This window comes from Mercenaria mercenaria, chromosome 2 (genome assembly GCF_021730395.1).
Source record: "Mercenaria mercenaria strain notata chromosome 2, MADL_Memer_1, whole genome shotgun sequence".
Classification (NCBI taxonomy): Eukaryota; Metazoa; Mollusca; class Bivalvia; order Venerida; family Veneridae; genus Mercenaria; species Mercenaria mercenaria.
The window spans coordinates 58,507,101-58,534,806 of record NC_069362.1 but is presented as its reverse complement, the minus strand read 5'-3'; the positions used below and the strand labels follow the sequence as shown (position 1 = coordinate 58,534,806).

Below are 27,706 nucleotides of genomic sequence, written 5' to 3'. Positions count from 1 at the left end.
ATTAAACATTGCAATTTTTCAAAATTTTCTGTCCCAGAATGCCTCCACTTTACAACAGGAAGTACTCTATCAAATAGTTTTTTCTGTCAATAAATTCAAAACTAATCAAGATATATTAAAATTTTAACCAGTTCCTTTCACTAGTTACCATTGGAGGTTTTGAGAAAATATGGTTAATATTGATGGCATCGTCTTACATTCAAAGACAAATCGGTCAATCATAGATAGAAATAAGTGTTGGGACATAATTTCTTGCAGAACATCAGTACCCTCAGGCTGCAGCTGATTCATTCGCTGACAACATAAATACTCTAAACAACTTGTTGAAATCTTTTCACATGGCTGTCAAAGGAAAAAATTAAAACTCTTACTTCAGTTTTACAAATTTATTCAGATTTTTTTTAAAGATCAATATTGCTGTAACAAGGCTTGCAGCAATTTAGGAAATTTAAATGGATAAACAAGATGTCATATATTTAAATGGATAAACAAGATGTCATATATTTAAATGGATAAACATGATGTAATACATTTAAATGGATAATCAAGATGTCACACATTTAATGGTTAAAAAAGATGTAATAAATTCAAATGGAGAAACAAGATGTAATACATTTAAACTGATAAACAAGATAATATTATCAAAATATAAAAATACAATATAATTTTACCATTAGAAAAAGCTAAACTTAACATGAAGCCAATCTATTTTTATATGTCACATACTTAAAAATTTGCCGTAACTCTTTTTAGGACATAGATCATTGCTTTGGGTTCCGCACCATTTTCAAAAGGACTTCAGTTATCCTGGTTATGCATTTAACCGTACCAGTTTTCCTTGATTCTGTACCTGTACTACCAGTATCTCAGTGTTTTACCTATACTGGTGTAAGTGTAAGGATGCTGTGGAAGGAAAAAAAACACAACATTTTAACAGAGAAGCCACAAGAAGATTTTTTTTTTGGAATGTGAAACATAACATCCTACAACGAGAAGCCAAATGAGTCAAAATTGCTCACCTGAGGAGGACCTTGACCTTTTGACCTTACTTCTGACCAAATCAAGTGAACATCCATTAAGCAGTTCATTGTTTTTACATTTTTTGCTGCAAAAGTCGAAAAATACTTAACCCTTAACCTGCTGGCGGCAAGTGATTCTGCCTTTGCGACCAGTGCAGACCAAGACCAGACCACGGATGTGCAGGCTGATCATGGTCTGCACTGTTCGCTATTCAGTCAGTAAATTTTCAGTGAACCCCACTTTGAATAATAAATGGTATTGCCCAAATTGAATGATGGACGAGTCCATTTTAGAAATTTAGCAGGGTAAGGGTTAATAGCCATTTGAATAAACTTGAGAGAGGTTCAACCAAAGGTGCTACAGATCAAGTTTGGTGAAGATACATTAAGTGAGAAAACTTTCCTATTTTTTGCTCTACCTGCATTCAAGTGGGAACATTTGAATAAAATTCAAAAGGATCCATCCTAGGAAGCTATAGACCAAGTTTAGCCATGATCTTTCAAGCTGTTCATAAGAAATCATTAAAAAGCTTTTTTTATTATTTGGCAGTCCCTAAAAGATTAGAATCAATTTGAAAGAAGACCATACAAGGATGCAGACCTATTTTGGTGAAGATCCATCCAGTGGTTCATGGAAAGCAATTGTTAAATGCTTTTTCAAGTTTTAGCTTTTGTGGCCCCTAAAAGGGGCAAAGCAAATCAATTAAAAAAAATCCTGAAAGTTGGCAATGGCAGGATGCTGCAGACAAAGTTTGGTGTAATTCTGTCCAATAGTTTCAGAGAATAATATGTTCAAAATAAAATGTTGATGCAGGACAATGCACAATGTTTGGACTGCCATCCATCTATGCTAATACCGCACCCTGAACCAAATTCAAGTGAGCTAAAAACTGGTCAAGTGTCCTAGGATCAATATACAAGAGGGTCATGATGACCCTGGATCGCTCACCAGAGTAATATGTTTCAAATGTCAAACTGATGATTTTTAGAAATTTTTTGGAAAATTTTTTGGAAAATTTTCCGATGTACAATCAAGTAACCACTGGGGTGGGGCCAATTTTACCCCGGGGGTCATGATTTGAACAAAGTTTGTAGAAGTCGACTAGGCAATGTTACATATCAAATATCTAAGATCTAGGCCTTCTGGTTTATTTTAAGCAAATTTATGAAGATTTCCCTATGTACAATAAAGTAACCCCTGGGGCTGGGTCAATTTGACCCTGAGGGGGTCAAGATTTGAACAAATTTTGTAGAGGTCCACTAAGCAATGCTACATGTCGAATATCTAAGCTCTAGGCCTTCTGGTTTATTTTTAGAAAATATTGAAGATTTTTCTATGTACAATCAAGTAACCCCATGGGGCGGGCCAATTTGACCCCGGGGTCATGATTTGAAGAAATTTTGTAGAGGTCTACTAGGCAATACTACATGTCAAATATCTAAGACCTAGGCCTTCTGGTTTATTTTTAGAAATTTTTTGAAGATTTTCCTATGTAAAATCAAGTGACCCCTGGAGCGGGGTCAATTTTGACCCTGGGGTCATGATTTGAACAAATGTTGTAGAGGTCCTCTATGCAATGCTACACGTGAAATATCTAAGCTCTAGGCCTTCTGGTTTATTTTAAGAAAATTTTTGAAGATTTTCATATGTAAAATCAAGCGACCCCTAGGGCGGGGTCAATTTTGACCCCGGGGGTCATGATTTGAACAACTTTAGTAGAGGTCCACTACGCAATGCTACATGTCAAATATCTAAGCTCTAGGGCTTCTGCTTTTTGAGAAGAAGATTTTTTAAGGTTTTCCTATGTAAAATCAAGTGACCCCTGGGACGGGGTCAATTTTGACCCCGGGGGTCTGATTTGAATAAATTTTGTAGAGGTCCACTAGGCAATGCTACACGTGAAATATCTAAGATCTAGGCCTTCTGGTTTATTTTTAGAAATTTTTTGAAGATTTTCCTATGTAAAATCAAGTGACCCCTGGGGCGGGGTCAATTTTGACCCCGGGGTCATGATTTGAACAACTTTAGTAGAGGTCCATTAGGCAATGCTACATGTCAAATATCTAAGCTCTAGGGCTTCTGGTTTTCGAGAAGAAGATTTTTGAAGATTTTTCTATGTAAAATCAAGTGACCCCTGGGGCGGGGTCAATTTTGACCCCGGGGTCATGATTTGAACAAACTTGGTAGAGGTCCACTAGGCAATGCTTCACACCAAATATCTAAGCTCTAGGGCTTCTGGTTTTTGAGAAGAAGATTTTTAAAGTTTTTCCTTTCGGTTGCCATGGCAACCAGAGTTCTGCATGGAATTCAATTCTTTGAACAATTTTTAGGGAAGACCATCCAAGGAACATCCCTGTGAAGTTTCATCAAAATTGGCCTGCTGGTTTAGGAGGAGATGTTGTTTAAAGGAAAGTGTGGACGGACGGACGGACGACGGACGGACGGACGGACGCCGGACGGTGAGTGATCACAATAGCTCACCCTGAGCACTTTGTGCTCTGGTGAGCTAACAAAACCCTACAGGAATTTTTTAATCTTTACTTTAGAAGAGTTTAGGTTTTCAACAAAATTTAGATTTTGAAAATATATTCTGCCAAGCTATTTTATTGTAATTGGCCAATCAGACTAATTGCTGCCATTTTATGGATAAAATCAGTACAAATAAAAACACAACATATATATTATGCGTATTTCTGATGATTCTTACTGTGTGCTAATCAAGATTGATATACAATGTACTCATTAAGGCAGTGGATTCGTAATTTCGCGTGATTACATATTCTCGTTAGACAAATTGGCATTCTTCAGACTAAAATATAGCTCAACAAGCACCTGGCTTTCTGTGAAAACTGAAGAATGCTTTTTGCATATGGACAATATGTAATTGACAGATCGTCATTAACAATCCTCTACCCAAGTAAAACTAATAAATAAGAAGTAAATTCACAACAGAGTTAATATCATAGCTATCACATAGGTACCAATCAGTGAGAATAAGTTTACTATAAATCATCAGCTTTCAACAGCTACAAAACAAGAACTGTTATAAAGACAGCTTGCTCAACTATTTGACAGTCCATTCTCAAACATGGACCATAAAACTGTGAAATTTATGTCACTGAGTTATTTTATTATAACCTTTACAATGAATTTAAATTCTGTTACGGCAATGATACAACTTGCATGCAAAATGTCATCCAAATATTCGAAGTCAAAAACGGCCATAATTTGAATTAAGATTTAAACTGTAACAAATATGACTGTTTTTTTCTTCTATTTTTGCTATAATTACAAAATGCAAAGAAACTCAATAACTATACAGACCAGTGCTGATCTTGGTCTGCACTGGTTGCAAAGGCAAAATCACTCGCCACCAGCGAGGGTTAACGTTACATTATAACTTTACATTATATTGCACTTTATTTTCATCAATATTTGATTTTTGTGTGATTGTGTATACATGATGCACATGTCAATAAATTGCACATTGTATCTAATTTTAAAACTATGCAAACCTACTTTCCCTGCTCTTAATACTAAATACAGGTACCTGTCATTGAACAGAAATTTATGACATCATCAACACCAACTATTCAGACCATCACATTTTAACAGTCCCAATTTGCCAAATGCCTAGAAAGTATTTTAAAGCCATCCTAAAATGTGATAAATGTGAAGGCAGAATGTCTACAAAACATAGAAAGCAAGTGTTTAAAGAGCAAATCCTTAAATAACAAAAATACTGATATAAATAACATCCTTACAAAAATATACATTTACCCTAGTAGCAAAGAAAAATCATAAACATATAAAACAGTCAAAACAAGCTCAAAGGAGTGAAAAAAACTTAAAAGAAAACTTTGTAAATCCCATTTCTCCTGTAATGTTACTTATCTCCTGTAAGCAAATGTTTAACGTACATTCACTCGCATCTGCATCATCTCTTAAATCATGTAATAACCAAATACAATAAAATATACATATGACTTCCATATTGCCAAAGTTAATTACTTAAAGCATCCTTTTTTGGTTCTAAAGGGTGTAAGGAAAGTTTGTTCCAAATGGAAAAGTAAACCAGCAAAAACATTGAAAGTAAGACATAAATATTTTTCCGTCATATTAAATGCTGAAATGTTGACATAATGCTGCTATAGAAATTTTTTTAATTTAAGATTTTCTTATTGGAGAAAAAAATTTGTTCTATGCACTAACATCTGAAATTTTCAATTTTTGAAAATAAATAACCGTTTCTTCTTTCATTGATTCTAGCACAAACATTTTATGTCAGATCTGAATTATTATTTGCACAATACAAATTCTAACTTCTGTGGTATAAAACAAAACAAATAACTTCCTAATATATGCAACATTTGTGTACAGTTAAGCATGGCAGTGGCCTACCCCTATAAATCTTAGTGAAAAACTGCCATTTGCTACAAAACAGATCGAATGTAAGGGAAAATTTTCATCCAATAGTAAAACCCTAAATATGGTCATTTGTAGTCTTTCAGTGAATGGAATGAACCTTTCCTGTTTCCTTTTACATCTCAGAAAAATGATATGGTCATTTGCTTAAACAAACTTTCTTTACATCCTTAAGTATAACAACTATCCTTAGTCCGATGTTCCACCTATAAATCAAAAATAACAAAAATATACCCATATTCTCTTGCCTCTCTACAACAGCAAGGAAAAGCATATGTTTCTTAACAATTAAAACTGTAACAAATGACACTGTTTTTTTTTCTATTTCTGCTTTAATTACAAAATGCAAAGAAACACAGTAACTATACAAGTCAGCCAAAGAATAACAAGATTATTTAAGTATTGTGATAAGATAGTAACATAATAGCCGGTTACTGGAATGTCTCAATATTGGCTTGATTTGGGGCAGAAAAGGTACCACACAACAATGATAAACAAGAGCTGTCAGTGGACAGCGCGCTCAACTATTCTCAGTGCTTGATAGTGGTACGCAAACTTTAACATTACAATAAGCAAATTCTAAGTCGAAAAAGGGCCATAATTCAGTCAAAATGCTTGATAGAGTTGCCTCCTCCTTTTTACAGACTGGGGTCATGATGGTAAACAGGTATGCAAAATATCAAAGCAATATCTCAATGGACTTTGAAAATATTTGGGGTGGTACGCAAACTTTAACATTACAATAAGCATATTCTAAGTCGAAAAGGGGCCAAAGTTCAGTCAAAATGCTTGATAGAGTTGCCTCCTTTTCACAGACTGGGGTCATGATGGTAAACCAGTATGCAAAATATCAAAGCAATATCTCAATGGACTTTGAAAATATCTGGGGTGGTACGCAAACTTTAACATTACAATAAGCATATTCTAAGTTGAAAAGGGGCCATAATTCAGTCAAAATGCTTGATAGAGTTGCCTCCTCCATTTTACAGACTGGGGTCATGATGGTAAACAAGTATACAAAATATCAAAGCAATATCTCAACGGACTTGGAAAAATATTTGGGGTGTGACGCTCACGCTCACACCGACGCTGGGGCGAGTAGGATAGCTCCCCTATTCTTCGAATTGTTGAGCTAAAAATCATATGCAGACGCTCAATGTCTTCAAAATGTTTACACATATTCCTCCTAAATCCAATAACAATAACATTACATCTCAAACAAACTTCAAACAAAGTACGAGAACAAGGATTTTACACAATTAAACTGTCTGTTAATGGGACTGCAATACAGTGTTCAACTTATTACTGCAAATAATTAGCAGTGTGACTAAAACAGTGTGACAATAATCTTCATTATTATGAGGGAGTGTAGCATTCAGAAGGAGAAGAAGAAAGGGTGCCCAGCTGATTAAAATAAATAGATACAGGGATGTGGAATTCCTATGTCCGACTTGGGACTTTTCGCCGGTGGACAAGAGCATTCTGTTCGTCTGTGGACAAGCATATATTTTCAGGTAAAAATTGAGAAAAGGAAGAAAAATTAAGTAATGCTAATGCATCAAGTTTATGGAAGTAATAAAATAACTAGAGGTGCTTTTGAGAAAAGCGTATGTCTCCCACAACTGCCTAATCATCTGAATACGGTAGTAAGGCTGTCTTTGTATACTGTTTGTGGCCAATAAGTATTCATGTGTTGGGAGTAACTGGTCTACAATGCTGTGTCGGTGTACAATGCTGTTTGGCACCGGTGGTTGTTGGCAATTATGTTCAAGGGCCATAATTCCGAATTGTATTGGCCGATTTGGCTAGTTATTGATCTTGGCCGAGGTCCTTTGGTCAAACACATTTTGTTCAAGTTTGGTGAAGATCGGATGAGAAATGTTCGACTTAAAGAGTGCGGACAAGCTTTGTGACAGACAAACAGACAGATAGACAGACACACAGACTGGAGTAAATGAATATGTCTCCCACACCACTGTGTGGTGTGGTGTGAGACATATTTAAACCTATGAAACCTATGCTTAACCTGCCAAGGGCCTCTCGATTGCAGCAGTTTTGGAAAACTCATACACTTTCGTCTAAAGTTAGCATCATTTTCCGCATTCTGATTGGCTCTTGGTCCAGGTCAAAACGAGTCAGATTGTTTCATGAGTCTTGATTGTCTTAATTTAGCTGGTGTTGCACAGGCAATATTTCAGGCCTAGCATTTTGTTATACTGAGTCTATTGAATGTTCCCCAGCCTTGCGTACACAATTCACGCTTTGTATACAGGCAAAAGTGTTGAAAGCTCATTTTTTTGTAACAATTAAGGTAAGACATTGTATTATGTTTGCTTAAGATACAATGATAAATTTTTAGTACTGGTAACTTGCATTTATGTCTTTTTTTCCCTGATGAACTGAATTTTGTATTTATTTTTGCACAATGTTGACAAGATACCATGTCAGAAATGAGTTGATTTATCAGTCTGAGCAACATCATTTTGTATGAATATTAAAGTATACAGATAAACTATAAAGAATGTTAACATTCAGTAAAAACTCTTTTACCATTTTTTACCCTTTGCAAACAAAATGATATATTTAACTGACAAAACAGGATACAAAAGGACAATAGCACGACTGTAATACAAGGAATAATCCATAAATACATGATATGAGCACATTATCACAATCCACTTCTCCTCAACAACCTCCACATCCCGATACTATCTTCTCCACAGCGTGTAAATCTTTTCACTGACTTGATATGGTGAGAAATACAAGGCTACGTAAAAGAAACAGTCACAGACAAACGATGGCACTAAGGGCCATATCATGACAAAAATCCCTATTGATAGGTAGTTCTTCAGTGTAGATTTTACCAGGACAGATATTGACCTGTAAATACAAAATGCAACTAATATTCAGTAATATACCTGATTTACATTTAAAAGAAAAACATTGTTTTAAAGGCCTGAATAATTTTCTGTTCATAAAATATACAAGACGACAGCATTGTTAACTTATAGCATTTTCAACAATTATATATATATGTTCGAGGGACGAATTCAAAAGAAGTCTAAGTGCTTCTTTATTTATATGCACTTAAACCTTTTTTACAGTCACCACTAATAATATATCCATATATCAGCCAGTGCAAGAAAAACCTTATAACATAGTGAACAAGGGCTGTCAAAGGAGACAGCGCGCTCGACTATTTCGATGCTGGATAGTGAAACTGGGCACATCTGAGGAAACTGGAGCTGTCACTGGAGTGTTCTATATGGATGAAGATATTGCACAAAAGCTTGAGTCTGTGTCAAAATATAAAGTAACAAGACAGGTAAAGATAAAGACACTATATAAGTATAATTCTAAGCAAAAAGGGGCATAATTCATAAAATATTGGAGCAAGAGTGATGCACCTTGTATCATATGATGTGGGTGATGATGTGGAACAAGCACTTTGAGTTTGAATCAAATCCATTTCATAATAACTAAGATATAGTGAAAATGCATCAAAATTAACCTTAAATTCTAAGTAAAAGAGAGGGGGGGGGGGGGGCATAATTCATGAAAAATTGGTGTCAGAGTTATGCGCCTTGTGTCATATTATGTGGGTGATAAGGCTGAACAATTATTTCAAGTTTGAATCAAATCCATATGGTAATAACTGAGACAGAGAGAAAGTATATCAAAACTTTAACCTGAAATTCTAAGTAAAACGGGGGGATAATTAATGAAATATTGGTAGAAGAGTTATGGTCCTTGTGTTAAATGATGTGAGTGATGATGTTCAACAACTATTTCAAGTTTGACTCAAATCCATTATAACTGAGATAGAGTGAAAGTGCATAAAAACTTTAACCTGAAATTCTAAGTAAAAGGGGGGATAATCCATTAAATATTGGTTCCAGAGTTATGGGCCATGTGTCATATGATGTGGGAGATGATGTGGAACAACTACTTTCAGTTTGAATCAAATCCATTAAGGTATAACTAAGACAGAGTGAAAGTGCATCAAAACTTTAACCTGAAATTTTAAGTAAAAAGGGGGGATAATTCATGTAATATTGGCGTGAGAGTTACAGCTTTTGTGCCATATGATGTGGGTGATGATGAGGAATAACTATTTTAAGTTTAAAGCAAATCCATCAAGTAATTACAGAGATAAGGAGAAAAAAAAGAAAGTGTAAAAAAAACTCCAGGGTGGGGACGCGGAAAGACCCCGACGCCAGGGTGAGTAGGATAGCTCTCCATATACTTCGTAGAGTTGAGCTAAAAATGATATTTTCACTATTCTACATGAATGTAACAACTGACATTTATGGTAGTTCTACACATTTGATAAAACCGGAAGTAATCGCATAACAAAATCTATATGGAAAACCGATCTGGCATACCAAAATGAAAATCATCCTACATATTAATAGCAAATTGTTTGTGTAGAACTTCAACTACCTTAGAAAACATTTTGATATGAACTATGACACACTTTTTGTTAGATTTTTCATTTCAGATTTAAATGTAGACACAACTATATCCTGTGTCAAATATATTACCATTATTTTACTGAAGTAAAGTCTGGATAGAGAATAAACTATACCTTTTCTCATGTAAGAGTTCAGGATTCAGACAAAACTTTGACTCTTGAGTATCATTACTCACTAAACACTGAACAGATACATAAGGGTTAACCTACCAGCAGGTATTTCCCTTGAACAGGTTCAATAAAATGCAGAATAACCTTAACGGAGCGGAAATTTACAGATAAGCATTGTGTAATGCATTCCAAAGTGCTATTTCTTACACTGAAATTTAATTAAAACATTACCTGAATTCATTTTCTCCTCTAATATACATAGCAACGTAATTTGCTTCTAGAAGTGTCAACACCAAACAATTAGCGAGAATAAATCTTGATGTCCAGTAGTGAATGTCCATCCAATCCCAAGAAAACTCTGCGATCAGGAAATACGGCAGAAATAAATACTTCGGCATGAACTCTGCCCACTGAACAGATGTTAAAGGTGGTGGCTGAAAGAAACAAGCATCTAATGGTAAACAAGTCCACAAAGTTTCAAAGCTAGTGTTCTTATAGTATTCAAGTAAAGTAGACCTAAAACAAATTTAAACCTGGAAATTAAAATTTTCCAAGGACAAAAAAGGCCATAATTCTAGCAAAATGCAGGTTATAGTTATGATTCTTGGTATACTTACTCATCTAATGATAATAAACAAGTGTGCAAAGTTTCATGGCTGTAGCTCTTTAATATAGTTTTTGATTTGAGAAAAGGTGGACCTAAACAAAAATTTTAACCAATGCTGATCAAATGACGACAATACCTGGTAGATTTTTTTCAAAATTCAGATGAGTTAATAATAATTATAATGAAGCTGGGATTCACAAAAATTTGTTCTGGATTTGGTGGAGTATAACAGCAGATAAATATTTACTGCTCCAATATGAATGCATATCAGATGTTTCTGCTGTGCCAAGTGTTGACACAGCTGGTCCTGACATGATTCTTCCTCTCAAAATGAGGACTCTAATGTACTTCATCAAGAATCTATTTAGTTTACACTAATTTATTTTAGCTCAAGTGACGAGAGCTTCAAGCTAACTGGAACCACTTTTGAGTCCACTTCCTGGAAAATCATGTCCTGGTGTCATATGAGGTGTGGTCGTGTCCTCAGTGGGGCTCAAGCCAATGACCCCCTACAACCTCCCAAGACTGAGTGACCGACATCTTAACCATTAAACCACCGCTCACCTCATAAGAAACTATTTAACAATAAACCTGAATCTAGAAAAGGTTTAACAACTATAATTATATATATATGATATTTTACATCTTCCATTGTCATAATTTTGATTCATACTTATTCAAACTCAAAGAACAACTTACAGAATGAGTGAAATCATATTTGGGCACGTCTTCCGAGATTGGACACACCACGTGTGCAAATGGCAGGAACATTGTCTCATACTCTACGAAATACAGGTACAGCAATGTTGACCGTGGGAAATCTTTCATCCCATACAGTAAAAACAGAGCCCAACCAGGGTTCAGTGACTGAAACAGAATAAAACGTGTGTCTTTTCATATTCAAATCTATAACATATTCAAGCAAAGCAAAATGCATGTGCAGTTACAACAAAATGTAAGTTGCTACCTTAATGTTGATAATGTAACTGTTGAACATGTATTAAGTAGCTGCACTTCAGCAAAATATTTCCCTCTACTCTGGAAACCAAATAAATTTTCAAGACTGAAGCTCTATATATCAACATAAAATTACCCATCGAAAAGGCAAGCAGAATTCTGACACTTCCTTTCTGTCATGACTAACAGGACTCTATTTTGTAGCATATGTCTATAAAAATTAATGATGTTGTTTTACACAGTTATTAAACAATATCAGGATTTAAAATGAATCAGGTTGCTTTGTAATTATATAACTACAGTACGTCCCACTTAATTGCATATCGGTTAATCGCATATCCCCGATATTCGCATACGAACTTGAAGCACCGATCGATCCCTATATAATTACCTTTAAAGATTTTCGTATAACTGCATTGAATTTTTAATCCGTCCTGCTTAATTGCATAAAACATTTGGCTAAAAGTCCACTAATCTGGTCGCAAACAGTGATAAAAATGATCAAAAGATGCCGAAAATTTACTGTGAATTGTGAATTACTCTAGCCGATCAGCTATTTCACGTCGCTTAGGTGACAATCGGTGCGTGACATTAGAAGTGGAGATCAAAGCTGTATAGTTTCCCCAAGATTTTCGTGGCATTACGTCATGTTTTCGTGCCATGTTGCACATCACTGTTTGATCGTACCGCCTCGGTACTTAAGTGCTGAGAAGTAGATCTAGTGTTGTAACAATCAATAAAAAAGCTTCTTTTTAATTTGTTAAAGTGAATGTGCAATATCCCGTATAAACTGACAGGTAAACGTGTCAAACTATAATAGCGGATATCTTACCCCTGTGACCTATTTGCCCTCAAGGAAATTACAAAATGGTTTGAGAAGAATATCTTATTATAAAGTGTCGTGTCAAAAAATACATGTACAAAGATTCATTCAAAACTTATTAAAAATACGCAACAACATTATTTTTGTTTTTTAACCGCAATTTCTATGTACGTTCACGAGGTCGCGTAGCAGAAATCTGTGCAAAAATCGTTTTACTTCATATTTTTAAATTGCTGCTGCCTTTTCATTATTTAAGATTTTTCTATTCTGTTTTTTGTACTTTCTGGTCAAAAGTCTGAATTTTATGCCCATAGTTTGTATCATCTATTTACTTTTAGAAAGTAATAAGTATTTAAGATCGCGCTGTTTGAAATTTTGCAAGTAATTTTATGAAAAATCGACAGTTTTTATAGAATTTTGCCAACATTTCTGTTAAAACCTTTTTTAAAGCGTTATAGAATTCAAACTATATTACTTCTCAATCGGTGTTGAAAATCTGAAGGGATAAAATAAAATAATGAATGCGTGACGCGCATTTTTTGTACACGTGTTGATGAACAAAAGTTACGGCGTTGTGTTAGGCATTACGATAGGTCGCACATGCTCGTGGAATGGAAAATTACCGGCATGGCGTTTTGATATCTGTACGATTCGCGGGTAAATTCCAGTCAGTGGTATATAAAAAATATTGTCGTTTACAGCTTTATTTGTTTAAAACATACACAGGTATGATTAATCACTCCATTAGTGACACATTTTCCAATTAATGTTGCCGTATTGATTCAAAGTAATAACCATTGCTCCTAGAGCAGCCAAAGCATACCGAAACAGATGCCATGTACGTATATTCGGATAAACGAATAGCCCAGTTATTCGCATATTTTGCTTTGACAAATTGGGTATGCAAATAAGCGGACTCCACTGTATTTATATATATGTAAGAACTGTATATTACATTCAACCAATAAAACCTCTCTATTAACCGAAAACTTCTCCAAACCGAACTTTTACTCTGACGGTTTAGTGATTCCACTGTATTAACTCCTACATACTTAACAGTTTCAGTTCTGCCATTAACATCCACATATCTTGTAGTTTCAGACCTACCTTGAATTCCCAGAGATTAGATGGTGGTTTAACACCCCTATCTTTGATAACATTGACAGAATTGATTAGGGCTCTTTTATGTAACGGATCAGAAATGTTGAATATGCTGTCAATGTTGGTCTCGTCAAGCTGCAGCATAAGACTTCCACCTGTAAACATCATAGTAACAGAAATTATAATTTAAAGAAAAAAAATACTGACTGGAAGATTAAATATTTATGTCTGCCCCTACTGGGGGAGATACATTGTTTTTGCCCTGTCTGTCCGTCCCACTTCATTTCCAGTCAATAACTGGAAAACCATTTCACCTAGAACCTTCAAACTTCATAGGGTGATAGGGCTTATGAAGTAGTAGACTCCTATTGTTTTTGGGGTCACTCCATCAAAGGTCAAGGTCACATGGGCCTGAATATGGAAATCCATTTCTGATCAATAACATGAGAACCACTTGATCCAGAATGTTGAAACTTCGTAGGGTAGCTGGACATGCAGAGTAGATGACCCCTATTGATTTTGGGGTCACTCGATCAAAAGTCAAGGTCACAGGAGTAAGAACATGGAAAACCGTTTCCGATCAATAACTTAAAATTCACTTGACACAGAATGTTAAACTTCATAGGATGATTGTAATTGCAGAGTAGATGACCCCTATTGATTTTGGGGTCAGATGGTCAAAGACACAAGCCCACAACATGGAAAACCATTTCCGATCAATAACTTGAAAACCTCTTGACTAAGAATGTTGAAACTTCATAGGACAGGTGGACATGCAGAGTACATGACCCCTACTGACTTTGGGGTCAGGTCAAAGACACAGGCCCACAACATGGAAAACCATTTCCGATCAATAACTTGAAAACCTCTTGACTAAGAATGTTGAAACTTCAAAGGATTATTGGACATGACGTGTGGATGATCCCTAATTATTTTTGGGTCAGTAGGTCAAAGGTCAAGTTCGCAGGGCCCTGAAACATGAACAAGAGGACCATGATGGTGCTGAATCGCTCACCTCTTCCCATATGACCCAGTTTTGAGTATGACGTCTTTTTTCTATTATTTGACATAGTGACCTAGTTTTTGAGCTCATGTAACCCAGTTTTGAACTCGACCTAGATATTATCAAGATAAAAATTCTGACCAATTTTCATGAATATCCATTGAAAATTATGGTCTCTAGAGAGGTCACAAGGTTTTTCTATTATTTGACCTATTGACCTAGTTTTCGAAGGCACGTGACCTTGTTTTGAACTTTACCGAGATATCATCAAGGTGAACATTCTCACTAATTTTCATGAAGATCTCATGAAAAATATGGCCTCTAGAGAGGTCACAAGGTTTTTCTATTTTTATACCTACTGGCCTAGTTTTTGACCGCACGTGACCCAGTTTCGAACCTGACCTAGATATCATCAAGGTGAACATTCAGATCAATTTTCATGAAGATCCATCGAAAAATACGGCCTCTAGAGAGGTCAAAAGATTTTTCTAATTTTAGACCTACTGACCTAGTTTTTGACCGCAGTTGACCCAGTTTAAAACCTGACCTAGACATCATCAAGATGAACATTCAGACCAACTTTCATACAGATCCCATGAAAAGTATGGCCTCTAGAGAGGTCACAAGGTTTTTTTATTATTTGACCTACTGACCTAGTTTTTTAAGGCACATGACCCAGTTTTAAACTTGACCTAGATATCATCAAGGTGAACATTCTGACCAAATTTCATGAAGATCCATTCAAGGGTATGGCCTGTAGAGAGGTCACAAGGTTTTTCTATTTCAAGACCTACTGACCTAGTTTTTGATCGCAGCTGACCCAGTTTCAAACTTGACCTATATATCATCAAGATAAACATTCAGACCAACTTTCATACAGATCCCATGAAAATATGGCCTCTAGAGAGGTCACGACGTGTTCTCATTATTTGACCTACTGACCTACTTTTTGATGGCACGTGACCCACTTTCGAACTTGACCTAGATATCATCAAGATGAACATTCTGACCAATTTTTATGGAGATCCATTCACAAGTATGGCCTCTAGAGAGGTCACAAGGTTTTTCTATTTCTAGACCTACTGACCTAGTTTTTGACCGCACATGACCCTGTTTCGAACTTGACCTAAATATCATCAAGATGAACATTCAGACCAAATTTCATACAGATCCCATGAAAAATATGGCCTTTAGAGAGGTCACAAGGTTTTTCTATTATTTGACCTACTGACCTAGTTTTTGAAGGCATGTGACCCATTTTCGAATTTGACCTAGATATCATCAAGGTGAACATTCTGACCAATTTTCATGAAGATCTCATGAAATATATGGCCTCTAGAGAGGTCACAAGGTTTTTCTATTTTTAGACCTACTGACCTAGTTTTTGACCGCACGTGACCCAGTTTCGAACTAGACCTAGATATCATCAAGATGAACATTCAGACCAACTTTCATACAGATCCCATGAAAAATATGGCCTTTAGAGAGGTCACAAGGTTTTTCTATTATTTGATCTACTGACCTAGTTTTTGAAGGCACGTGACCCAGTTTCGAACTTGACCTAGATATCATCAAGGTGAACGTTCTGACCAATTTTCATGAAGATCTTGTGAATTATATGGCCTCTAGAGAGGTCACAAGGTTTTTCTATTTTTAGACCTACTGACCTAGTTTTTGAAGGCACGTGACCCAGTTTCGAACTTGATCTAGATATCATCATGGTGAACATTCTGACCAATTTTCATGAAGATCTCATGAAATATATGGCTTCTAGAGAGGTCACAAGGTTTTTCTATTTTTAGACCTACTGACCTATGTTTTGAAGGCACGTGACCCAGTTTCGAACTTGACCTAGATATCATCAAGGTGAACATTCTGACCAACTTTCATAAAGATCCCATGAAAAATGTGACCTCTAGAGTGGTCACAAGCAAAAGTTTACGGATGGACGGACAGACCACGGACGCCGCGCGATCACAAAAGCTCACCTTGTCACTTTGTGACAGGTGAGCTAAAAACAGTTTCTGAAACGTAACTTTCAAAAGGTCACATTTGAAATAAGATGTAAATAATTATTCGAATAACTTTCTTTAAACAAGAGCTGTCACTAATGGTGACAAATGCCCCCGCAGCGCCTTGACCTTTGACCTGGTGACCCCAAAGTCAGTAGGGGTCGTGTACTCAATAAGTACTATCAGCATGTGAAGTTTGAAGGTCCTGGGTGCAGTGGTTCGTGAGTAAAGTGCCTTCATGCAAAAAGTTAACGTTGTGACGAACGAACAAACGAACGGACAGTTGAAAACTAATATGCTTCCCTTCGGGGGCATAAAAAAGTAATTATTACAACTTTTATAATTGTAATAATTACTTTTTTTAAAGAAAAATATTTTAGGAAGGACTACCTTATACTTTTTCCTAAAGATAGTTACCTATGTTTCTCTCCCTAACAATTTTCACATATTCTTGTGTCCAGAGCCCCATGTCTGTAAACCACTGGTCAACATCATCTACTGTCCACTTGACCAGAGGTTTGTGTACCAGGAGATCCTGGTCTGAGCTTCTCCAATACCAGGATAAATACACCACCTTGTAACAGATAATGATAGAATAAAGAATTTGTACAATTTATCATGAAATTCAAAATATGCAGACATATTAAAAATATTACAAGAGCTGTCCGTAAGACAGCACGCTCCACTATTCGGCGATTTGACAGTAAAATGAATATATGTCTCAATAAGAGACCTCTACTTTTAAAAGGAAGATACACCAAGGGGCATAATTCTGCCAAGAACACAAATTAGGGTTATTGGGATTGTTACCACACATGCAGATGATGATGGTAAAGATATATTTTGAGTTTCAAGTCATTATCTTATATAGTACCAAAGTTATGTCCAGAAAACGAAGTTTGTCAAAAAATTTAAGTATGAAAGGGGCATAATTTGGTCAAAAACACAAATCAAAGTTATGGGGATTGTTACCACATATGCCGATGATGATGATGAAGATACATTTTAAGTTTCAAGTCTTTATCTTATATTGTACTAAATTTATATCCAGAAAGCGAAGATTGCCAAAAAACATTAAGTATGAAAGGGGCATAATTCTGTCAAAAATACAATAAGAGTTATGGGGATGTAACCACACATGCAGATGATGATTATAAAGAAATATTTTAATTTCAAGTTATTATCTTTTAAAGTACCAAAGATATGTTTATAAACAAAGCTTTCAAAAAAATTTAACATGAAAATAATTCCAATTATAACAACTTTGTCACATTGACCTTGGGTATAATGGGCCCAGCCCCTGCACATACTTTGTTTGTATGCTGGACAATGTTTATGTGAACTTATAGTAAGATATAAGCAATAGCAACAAAGATATGACAGAAAAGCAAAGGTTGCCGAAAAACTTTAACCTTAAAAATAACCAAACAGGAATAGCTACATGTACTACTTTTTATTAAAAGGAATGTTGCTAACAAGAGCTGTCAGTGGACAGCGCTCTCGACTATTCTCAGTGCTTGATAGTATAATATAAGCAATGAGTAAAACTTTAACATTACAATAAGCATATTCTAAGTCGAAAAGGGGCCATAATTCAGTCAAAATCCTTGATAGAGTCGCCTCCTCCTTTTTACAGACTGGGGTCATGATGGTTAACAAGTATGCAAAATATGAAAGCAATATCTCAATGGACTTTGAAAATATTTAGGGTGGAACGCAAACTTTAACATTTATTCTAAGTTGAAAAGGGGCCAAAATTAAGTCAAAATGCTTGATAGAGTTGCCTCCTCCTTTTTACAGACTGGGGTCATGATGGTAAACAAGTATGCAAAATATGAAAGCAATATCTCAATGGACTTTGAAAATATTTGGGGTGGTACGCAAACTTTAACATTTATTCTAAGTCGAAAAGGGGCCATAATTCGGTCAAAATGCTTGATAGAGTTGCCTCCTCCTTTTTACAGACTGGGGTCATGATGGTAAACAAGTAAGCAAAATATGAAAGCAATATCTCAATGAACTTTGAAAATATTTGGGGTGGTACGCAAACTTTAACATTTGTGTGACGCTCACGCTAACACTCACGCCGACGCCTGGGCGAGTAGCTAAAAACTGGGATTACATGTAAAAGTTAATCAAATTCACCTATCAATGTGAAAATAAACATTTGACTGTCACCTGTTATATATTAACGACTCTACAATCACACATTTTAGCAAGGCTGAATTTCTGCTATTTTTTTTAATAAATAATTATACTACGAGGTAGTATATTTTCAATTGATGGGCAACTTGTGAAATACAGTCGTATACCATTACCTCAATATCAGTTAGCTGGATATGATGTGTTTTGGTCAGTCCTGATTTTTCTCTATACATTTTTATGGTATTATTTATCATTACCTCGATATTATTAGCACAATATTTTGTTTAGCTCGATGGGATTTTTCAGTCTCGTCAACTTACCTGTACTGTTTTTACACCTGTTTTTGTCAATATCACAGCTTGTCATTAAATATCCATGGTATTTGTAAGGTGTGAAAAACAACCTATTATTGTCCGGCGCTGTATTAATTATACACAGATTAGTTTGCGTGTTTGTTCTGTTTCTTATTTAGTCTTTATGCAAATTTAAATGTCGGCAAGTTTGCATTTAATTCCCAATAATTAGTCTAAAACAGTGTGCAAGTTGGCAAGCTGTTTTCCAATATAACAATTAATTTAGACGAAATATTTTAAAGTTTGACTAAGTAAAAATCTGCCATTTTTGATTGAGTAACAATATTTCTTTCCCCTTTCAAACCTACAAGAAGCATGGGGTGTAATGACAATATAGACGTCCTACACAGATACAAAATGTAGTCCTAGATAGAACATATCATTACGTCGAACTTCGGATACATCGATGCAATTTTTGCAGTCCCTTGAATATCGAGGTAACGGTATTTGACTGTACCGGTATATATAAGTACCAATAACATAAACAGTATTGTGAGGATTTAATTGGAAGGTGATTTATCACAATCAAAATCACCTTCTCTATGTACCCACGCAGAATTTAATCAGGAATAGACTGTCTCACAACTATTTTGTATCTATCCGCTGTACAATGTAGTTCAATGCAGAATAATTTACCACCTCTGACATCATTATCGTTACAGATCAGAAAATTTGGTCTACTCTATCACCACCTTTGAGGCAGCCGTGGACTTGATCACAAACTTACAAATACCCATGCTCAGTTACTTTGAATATGTACCAATGGTGCGGCAATTTACTTCAAATAACTATCTGCTGCATGCCTTCACTTAACATCTTTTTACCTTACAGGGAGTTTGAATGTATAACTGTATAATCGCAGTATCACCATGATGATATGATTAACTGAATCAAATTCTATTTATTTGATTTCTAACTATCAAAGCACTGTTAGCGCTTGTGCCAATTTTGGAATGGAGTCTTTTCATACACGTACTAACATAAATCACCTTCCATCAGTACTGTACTATCAGTACTTTGAATTTTGCAAATGCAGTCAATAGTACGTACAGCGACAATGAATTCCTCATAGAAACTTCAGATTTTACAGTTAATTCAAACTCTTTTAATCTGGACATTCTTGAAGTATTTACTTAGAAAGGCAGAACATCACTAACCACAATGATTGCGAGGGCCAAGCATAACCCTCCACAGAAACCCTGCCCCTGAGCTTTATTGGACTCTGACACATTGTTCTCAGATAATGCTGCATCAAACTTGGCAATCGTCTCCTTTGCTTTTGATGTCAGTATCTCTGCTTCCCTCTCCTGTATCGAGTCTGCATGCATCTTGCTGAGGAGATTCCTTAATGACAGAAAATACATGCTGCACTTGATGTTATACTAAATAAGTGAGACAAAGGCATGTTTGAATATATCGGCCTGCTCAGTTTCAAATAGAAATTAAGCCTCTAAGTCAAAATGGGTGGCCTAAAAGTTATATTGATTTGTGGATTTCCTGTGAATGTAGTGCAGTGAGATGGTCAATGGTTACCTACAGGAATACTGATTTATGCGTTTCATGTCCACACACTGTAGTGTGGTAGACAATGCTTACCGGTACCTAAGAGTTATATTGATTTGTGGATTTCTTGTCCATTTATTGCAGTGTGGCAGACACTGATTACCCAAGAGTGTTCTGTTCATGCAATACAGTATGGTGGACAATACTTACCTGTGCATTATACAAATTTGTGGATTTTCTGTCCACTAATTTCTGTATGGTGGACAATGCTAACCTGTTACACTGATCTGGTATTTTTTTTGGAAGTACATTGCAGTTTAGTGGACTATACTTACCTGAGAGTTATATTGATTTGTGGATTTCCTGTCCATGCACTACGGCATTGTGGACATTCCATTTTCTTTGAAGAGAAATACCAGTTGGCAACACACAGCCTACAGAAGCTGTGGCCACATGTTAGAGTTGTTGGTTGAACCATCAAATCAAAGCAACATCCACAGAGAAAATCATCTGATGCTGACAGAGACCGCTGCAGTCTCTCTTCATTATCACGCTCAGATAAAGAGGACTCACTGTTGTTACGGTTTCTCTCCTCACTTCCTCCTGTGTCAGTCATCTAAAATTAAAATGTTCATAAATAAATCAAAATATTCATAAATAAATGTAAATAAAATAGTCAGTTAAGAGTAAGAGTAAGGGCAATAAAAAGTTCTTAGATTTTTGTTATTGTTTTTTTTCCAATGTACAGGAAGTCAGTGACATAATACTTACAATACCTAGTGAATATGTACCTCATATCATTGGTGTGAATATTTACCAGTAGTCTCTTAAAAGACAAAAATAGTGGAAAGAAACTGGAAAATATTGTCACTAATAATCCTAAAGCCAGTACAAGCATGGAAAAACATGAAAAAAAGATGTCACCGTGATACTGGCATCCCGAAAAAAATTGCAAAGTATGATATTCCCTGTAATAATGGCATTTAATTACTCTTCTTGTTGTCAATTGAATAGGTTCTCGCAAATTTTCATTTTATTTTTTTTGAGTAATTAATAGTTTCTTTGTAAGATTGTTTTAAGTTAAACCATTGCTACGTATCATTTATCTAATTAGTGATCTTTTTTCTTGCGTTTAAAGAATTATAAATACTTCAACGCATGTTCGCTTTCAAAGTCTACTGCACTTAGAGAAACCATTAGCGAACAGCATGGATCCTGACCAGACTGTGCGGATGGGCAGGCTGGTCTGGATCCATGCTGGTCGCAAACACACTGTTGGTTTTCACATGATGCGGCTCATATACAAGTACTCCTTTCTGGTTTACATCAATACCTTCAAATTATCACAGGAACTCTGCTGAACATTTAAAATAGCTCTTTAAAATTGCGACGCCATAATAATTGTATAACGCTTACATAACGTAAAAGTATGTTCAAGAAGTTGACAATATTGCATCGCAGAAATGAATATTACATTGTAGAAATAAATACATTGTCATAGATTAACAACGGAGGACCTAGGCATGCAATGGGATCTTCTTCAGTCAAAGCAGTTATATATACATCAGTACAAAGCATTACAATATATGAATATAGGTAGAATTATGTAGACCAACGCATCTCTTTGGTTCTGCCATAACGTGGTAATTCAGACTAGGCATACTACAAGGTTCGGTTTTTACAGGGTCTTGTATTTACTTCATAATTTTGTTGTTGTTGTCTATTCTGTAAGGCTATAAGTGCCTATTCTATGAATTGGACCTTCTGCTCTTTAAAATAAAGTTAAGACTGCATAATATTGTTTCTTTTACCTAGCTAAAGAGCTTATTTATGTATAATGTATTTCTGAATAGAAAATGTCTTGTCTGTGAGTTTTACCTCTCAAAGTTTTTCGGTTGAAAAGAAGATACTGACTGAACGCAGACGCCCATATAGCCCATATCGGAGTGCCAATGGCAATGGCTTTGACCAATGAAAATCCCTGCTTAAGACTAGGTAATTTGATATGCCCAAAGCAATATTAATCAATGGAAACAATATAAGTGCATTATATTTCAGTCTCGTACTACATGCACGGCTTAAAAGAAAAGCCACATAACTATACAATGTCATGATATATGTTATGAAATAACATACTGACAAAAGGCCAGAGCATTATACGCTGAGCGAAGTGATACATGCTGTAATATGCAGACGAAATTTGTTACGCTAACAATATATAGTACATACACAGTAAAATGTTAAAACTGATCTGAAATGCCCGGCTTACATCAGGCTTGAGGCTATTTAAGCATAAATATGAATCCCTAAAAGTTTCATTCATAACAAAGATACATTCACAAAAAGCCGGACCCTAAATTGTAGAAGTTTTAGCATTTTTAAATACTGTAAATGGCACAAGGCAGCATCATCAGAAATGTTCCAATACATCTGTAGATACAGTAGACATCGTACTTGCGACCACCTCTATTAAGCGATTTTTGTATTAAACGACCTGTCAAAATTCCTCCCAAAAGCTTTCAGTACATAAATTCATTCCATTAAATGGCTTTTTATTAAACGACTAGCGACCACATTAATGTAGTCCCGACAGGTAAAATATTCGACAAAAGTATCTATTAAGCAACCGGGTACCAAATTCCCGCTGGGCATTTCTTCACCTGTGTAATTAGCGAGTATGTTTTGCACCTGCCTAAATGCAATTAACTTTTTTAACAGTCGAACTGACGAACAATCCAGCTATAATGTTCACAGTTTGTGAAATGTATATACATATATGTATGTTCACAATAAATACAGTTACATAAACATTTAAAAATTAACTTTTCTTTTCACCTGACTGAAATTCATTATGAGACCATTCCATTAAGAGACCACTTTTTAGCAGTCCCTTGGGCGGTCTCTTAATACAATGTCGGCTGTAGTTATGATGTGTCCGAGAGTAATAAATATATTCGCTAAAAGAACAATCTGCCTCCTGGACTAATGTAGAGTACCCTCTCACAATGAGAAATGTCAACAATGGTGCAATTCTAATTTTTATGAAGAATCTTTGTAGGAAAACAGTCCATTTGTAGGAAAGTTACTTCGGTATGACGTATATAAACACTTTAAATATTGAAAAGTTCTTGTATTAAGTTAAATTACACTAGTTCAACAGTTACTTGTATGCTAAATGTTCATTTGTCATATAATTTCATGACGTTCATTTTTTAAGGGAGAATTCCATTACAGTTCTAAGTATTACACTGGCAATACAGCCGGCACGTAATAAACCAAATCTGGTCCAATTTTCAAACGACAACTGTTTCTCAGACCTCCAATCATAAATGCATTCCTTCCCTGTGTAGAAAATACTAATAACATTAAAAAAAAACACCATTATCATTACAAACAAACAATCTGATAGAAAGTTTTTTCACCACACAAATTTTTATCCTTCTGCTGTCTGTTTCATACATCGGTAAAACGAGATCTCATTCAGTTCCCATGTGATACTGGCAAGATTTGCTCTATATAGCCTTTAAAGTTGCAGATCTATTTATTTTTATAGCTCTTTGTGCCAGTGTAATACTTTAATAAGCGTCTGTTGATTTCATCACAAGTGATCAAGTCGGCAAACACTACAATAAGATAATGCCGGTTAACGCCGTGATACGTGCCTACATGAGATTAGTCAAAATAGTTCGACGTTCAGATTGTTTTATATCCAAATGTCAAAACTTTGAAGGACCAAAATAATGGAGGATAAATCACAGTACACAGTCATGTAAAGTTACTGGTTTTATCGCTTGCGCATACTGACGTGTACACACGGTAAAGGTTAATCGTGTACAGTAAGGCCATAATTAAAAAATTGTTTGTTTGCAGTGCTCCGACCGACCCATCAAAATCGTCCCGACCCAAAAATTTTTTTAGGCATTTCAGGGGGGCAAATTTTTTTTTATATATATTTTAATCCTTTCTGATGCAAAATGCATTTTCAGCAGACGTTTTCCTTTTCGTATTTTAATATACAGCAGATTATTCAACGTTTAGTGTACGCGACCATATTGCCGTCTTAGCGCGTGTTTCGGAAGTCACAAGTTCCGATCCGAGTGAGAAAGTCGCTCAGACATCTTTACTTAGTCTTTCTCACATGATTTTACGGTGACCTATGTATATTTGATAAACAATTTTCCAATAAACAAATGTCTCGGCGATATTATGACCTTTTTGTGTCGGTTCGCCCTAAATCCCAACTCATTCTTTTAATAAACAATGTCGTCTGACACGACGCCACGGACCTGACCAATCAGTCAGTCAACATGACCACGGTCTAAAAATTTATTCTGATTTTCTGTTGATTAGTTTCAACATTTAAAAGTTTATAAATTAAACAGAATCTGAATTTTTGATCATGTACCAGAATAATCGGCCAACTGAATGATAACTATTCACATTTTTATGTACTAATTGAGACCTTGGTCGAACACTAATAAAGCCGCATACCTTGATTTTTTTTGTAAATCCTAATTTTCCTTTCCTTAGAAACATGATTGAATTTTTAAATCCCAGTTTTATCCGACATATTTGGTGACAAAATTGCATAAACATCTTGAAAAATACACTGGCACTTGTCAGCTAAGTTCAATCGGCATTTGGCCTTTGATGTAAGATGAAAGGAAGCAGTTTGACAGCTAAATGTTGTGATGTGTGTGATGTAATTTGACCTAATTCTACAAGTACAATTTGTGTATTACCTAATACACTTTGATTTAAAAGGACTGAGATGATTTATGGATTTGCAATTTAAGTGCTGTGAACTTCGTTTCTTGTTCCTTACCAAAGAGTTATAAAAATAAATATGTATTTATACTTCTTTGTCCTTACTTAAAGGAACTAAATCATAATTTGACATACTTCAGGCTGTGTTTAAAAGTGAAGCCTTTCAATTTTAAGGCCTTAATTTTCACTAAAAGGGAGACTAAAAATTAAGCATGAGAAGCTCCACAGCTGGTCACAATCACCCTCTTATACACAGACCTATATTCAAAGGGTTGGGGGGAGGGGTTGGGAGGCATAGGCTGCTCCCCTGCCCCAAGTTGCCCAAGAAGTTACCTTTATTTAACAAAGTTAAACATGTATCAGAACCCACCATTTCAAACTTGTATTTGAAAAAAAATCTGGAATTCGATCTTCTATACCTACCGCCAAATTTTGGACTGTAATGTGGCTTTCATACGCAACAACACTTTCTGTGTCCAGATTAATAATATCAGGGCATGTTTGCTTTCAAAGTCTACTGCACTTAGAGAAACCATTAGCGAACAGCATGGATCCTGACCAGACTGCACGGATGCGCAGGCTGGTCTGGATCCATGCTGGTCGCAAACACACTGTTGGTTTTCACATGATGTGGCTCATATACAAGTACCCCTTTCTGGTTTACATCAATACCTTCAAATTATCACAGGAACTCTGCTGAACGATTAAAAGAGCTCTTTAAAATTGCGACGCCATAATAATTGTATCTATCAAAAGATGTAACAGATGGCACCACTATTTTCATTCCTACCAAAAGAGGGCACCATTTCATTTCTATCATCAAAAAAGGTAATAAAAGACCACTATTTCATTCTTAGAGGTAGCATAGGCCGCACTTTCATTACTGTCAAAAGATGTAACAGAGGCCACTATTTCATTCCTGTCAAAAGCTGTAACTGAGGCCACTATTTCATTCCTGTCAAGAGATGTAACAGAAGCCACCATTTCATTAATATATTATTAACATTTCCAGGGGGATGGCAGTAAACATTCTTCTTTGCCTACCCTTCCCCACCCCCACCTTGCCAAAAACAGGTTGAACAGGTTAGGTCAGCAGTGAGGTCATTATAAACCTTCTGTCTCTTCATGTATCCAGACTGATGACATTTGAGTACTCAAAACTTAGACCAAAATGCAACAAAGGCCATCATTTCATACACAAAGGGTCTGACAGCATCTGCATGAAGTCAGAACAACTGTTCTGTAAAAGGTTTCAAGGAAAGAGGGTTCAGAGTGTCCAGATCGTTTGTTGCAATCTTGGTCCATATCCAAAGAAGTGTCATTCAGTTTCACGAAAATTTTGATTAATTATAAAGTGAAAGATCTGGTTTAATAAATATCTACATGCAAGTTTGTTCTCTGTAAAATTCCTGGTAGAATTTGTCTGCCATGTATGTTCTTACTCTCTGAAATTCATGAATATGTTTCAATGTCTGCTGAGAAAATTTGTGTACACTCTTTCCAAAAAAAAAAAAAAAAAAAAAAAAAAAAATCCCTACCTACCTACCCACTCCTAAAAATCTGGGTCGGAGCACTGCAAACAAACAATTTTTTAATTATGGCCTAAATACATAGGTTTAAATCACCAGAAAATTCGTAATTTTGGATATTATTTGATAATTTTTATCTAATCAATGAGGAATTGAGTCCCCTTTCTATATATGTAAGTTTTATTTGAATTTATGGCAAATTCATGAAATAATTTGCACTTAAACCTATATCATGTAAAGCGTCAGCAGCGATGAAACTTTCATCAGAAATTGCTTCAACTATTTTGTTTTTCGAGTGTTTGACGCGAGTGGGGATATTGCTCATATGAAAAAATTATCTCAATATTTCCTAGGATCGCATCAAATTAGTTGGACTAACACAAGATTATCTCTTGTTGCGATTTTGTGTATTTATACTTCTTCGAGTTTCCTGTCACTTACAATGTATCGACAGAAGACTTGAAATCATCTCACGTTTTGAAAAATATCTTCTCCTATTTGTAAATACCGTTCTCAGTATTCATTTTGTTTACTGGACCTTTAGATAGCACTGTACAGTTATGGCACACCTAGCCATCATAATTGCCAAAATTTCTGACACCTGTGCGTATGCTAAATTTACCAGTGACAGAGCCCATATGACGACTGAAATATTTTACGTTTGTAGTATTGGACAGTATTTAATGACATTTAAAATCAGTACCATGAATAGATAACCCAAATTTAAGGTAATGATTTTCTTTTTTCTACTATTCCTGTAACATTAGCAACAAAACAAACCTTCTACAAACACCAATTTTCTGGGTCACCGAAATGCTCGGAAATGGCCTGGCAAGCGTCTCGATGCAATTGCCACATATATCAATAAAAATAATA

At 35.5% G+C, this 27,706-nt stretch overlaps 1 protein-coding gene across 1 annotated transcript; it reads right to left on the bottom strand.

Annotated features, from left to right (window-relative positions):
- Positions 1-371: 371 nt before the first annotated feature.
- Positions 372-27,691, bottom strand: LOC123564039 (bifunctional apoptosis regulator-like). The gene is made up of 8 exons (XM_045357289.2): positions 27,611-27,691; positions 20,870-21,150; positions 20,189-20,375; positions 16,951-17,107; positions 13,525-13,673; positions 11,337-11,504; positions 10,262-10,464; positions 372-8,325 (listed from the first exon to the last, which is right to left on the bottom strand). Exons 2-8 carry the CDS (start codon positions 21,148-21,150, stop codon positions 8,154-8,156), a joined length of 1,317 nt encoding a protein of 438 aa, XP_045213224.2. The 5' UTR covers positions 27,611-27,691; the 3' UTR covers positions 372-8,153.
- Positions 27,692-27,706: the final 15 nt, after the last annotated feature.